The 1,562-nt window shown below is 46.7% G+C and overlaps 1 protein-coding gene across 1 annotated transcript; it reads left to right on the plus strand.

The window, feature by feature from the left end:
- The first annotated feature begins 6 nt into the window (after positions 1–6).
- LOC106943585 (protein NLRC3-like) lies at positions 7–1,515 on the plus strand. The gene is made up of 2 exons (XM_015026891.1): positions 7–1,347; positions 1,402–1,515. Exons 1-2 carry the CDS (start codon positions 193–195, stop codon positions 1,513–1,515), a joined length of 1,269 nt encoding a protein of 422 aa, XP_014882377.1. The 5' UTR covers positions 7–192.
- The last annotated feature ends 47 nt before the right edge of the window (positions 1,516–1,562 follow it).

Here is a 1,562-nt window from a genome sequence, read left to right on the forward strand (position 1 = left end):
AGTCCAACCCTTCTGAACCAGATCTACACAGAGCTCTACATCACAGAGGGAGGGACTGGAGAGGTCAATGATGAACATGAGGTCAGACAGATTGAAAGAGCACCCAGGAAACCTCACAGACCAGAAACAACAATCAGACAAGAAGACATCTTTAGAGTCCAACATGAAAGAGATCAACCAATCAGAACAGTGATGACAAAGGGAGTGGCTGGCATTGGGAAAACAGTCTTAACACAGAAGTTCACTCTGGACTGGGCTGAAGACAAAGCCCACCAGAACATCCACTTCATATTTCCATTCACCTTCAGAGAGCTGAATGTGCTGAGAGAGAAAAAGTTCAGCTTGGTGGGACTGATTCATCACTTCTTTACTGAAACCAAAGAAATCTGCAGCTTTGAACACTTCCAGGTTCTGTTCATCTTTGATGGCTTGGATGAGAGTCGACTTCCTCTGGACTTCAACAACAAGGAGATCCTGACTGATGTTACAGAGTCCAGCTCAGTGGATGTTCTGCTGACAAACCTCATCAGGGGGAAATTGCTTCCCTCTGCTCTCCTCTGGATAACCACACGACCTGCAGCAGCCAATCAGATCCCTCCTCAGTGTATTGGCATGGTGACAGAGGTCAGAGGGTTCAATGACCCCCAGAAGGAGGAGTACTTCAGGAAGAGATTCAGAGACAAGATTCAAATCAAGATGATCATCTCCCACATGAAGACATCACGAAGCCTCCACATCATGTGTCACATCCCAGTCTTTTGCTGGATCACTGCTACAGTTCTGGAGGATGTGATGGAGCTCAGAGAGGGAGGAGAGCTGCCCAATACCCTGACTGAGATGTACATCCACTTCCTGGTGGTTCAGACCAAAGTGAAGAAGGTCAAGTATGATGGAGGAGCTGAAACAGATTCACATTGGAGTCGAAAAAGCAAGAAGATGATCAAGTCTCTGGGAAAACTGGCTTTTGATCAGCTGCAGAAAGGAAACCTGACCTTCTATGAATCAGACCTGACAGAGTGTGGCATCGATATCAGAGCAGCCTCAGTGTACTCAGGAGTGTTCACACAGATCTTTAGAGAGGAGAGAGGGCTGTACCAGGACAAGGTGTTCTGCTTCGTCCATCTGAGTGTTCAGGAGTTTCTGGCTGCTCTTCATGTTCATCTGAAGTTCATCAACTCTGGAGTCAACCTGATGGAAGAAACACAAACATATTTATTATGTAATAAACTTAGCCTAAAGTCTCTCCATCAGAGAGCTGTTGACCAGGCCTTACAGAGTCCAAATGGACACCTGGACTTGTTCCTCCGTTTCCTTCTGGGACTTTCACTGCAGACCAATCAGAGACTCCTACAAGGTCTGCTGACACGGACAGGAAGTAGCTCACAGACCAATCAGAGACTCCTACAAGGTCTGCTGACACAGACAGGAAGTAGCTCACAGACCAATCAGGAAACAGTTCAGTGCAGCAAGGAGAGCAGTGAGAATGTGTCTGCAGAGAAAAGCATCAATCTGTGACACTGTCTGAATGAACTGAATGATCGTTCTCTAGTGGAGGAGATCCA

This window comes from Poecilia latipinna, unplaced genomic scaffold (assembly GCF_001443285.1).
Source record: "Poecilia latipinna isolate Pla-1442-1.1 unplaced genomic scaffold, P_latipinna-1.0 Scaffold5504, whole genome shotgun sequence".
NCBI lineage: Eukaryota > Metazoa > Chordata > Actinopteri > Cyprinodontiformes > Poeciliidae > Poecilia > Poecilia latipinna.

Bases quoted from the DNA above. Each gene is read 5' to 3' on its own strand.
- LOC106943585 (XM_015026891.1), top strand. From the start codon at position 193: ATGACAAAGGGAGTGGCTGGCATTGGGAAAACAGTCTTAACACAGAAG. The intron at 1,348-1,401 runs CTACAAGGTCTG...AATCAGAGACTC, and splicing joins TGCAGACCAATCAGAGACTC to CTACAAGGTCTGCTGACACA.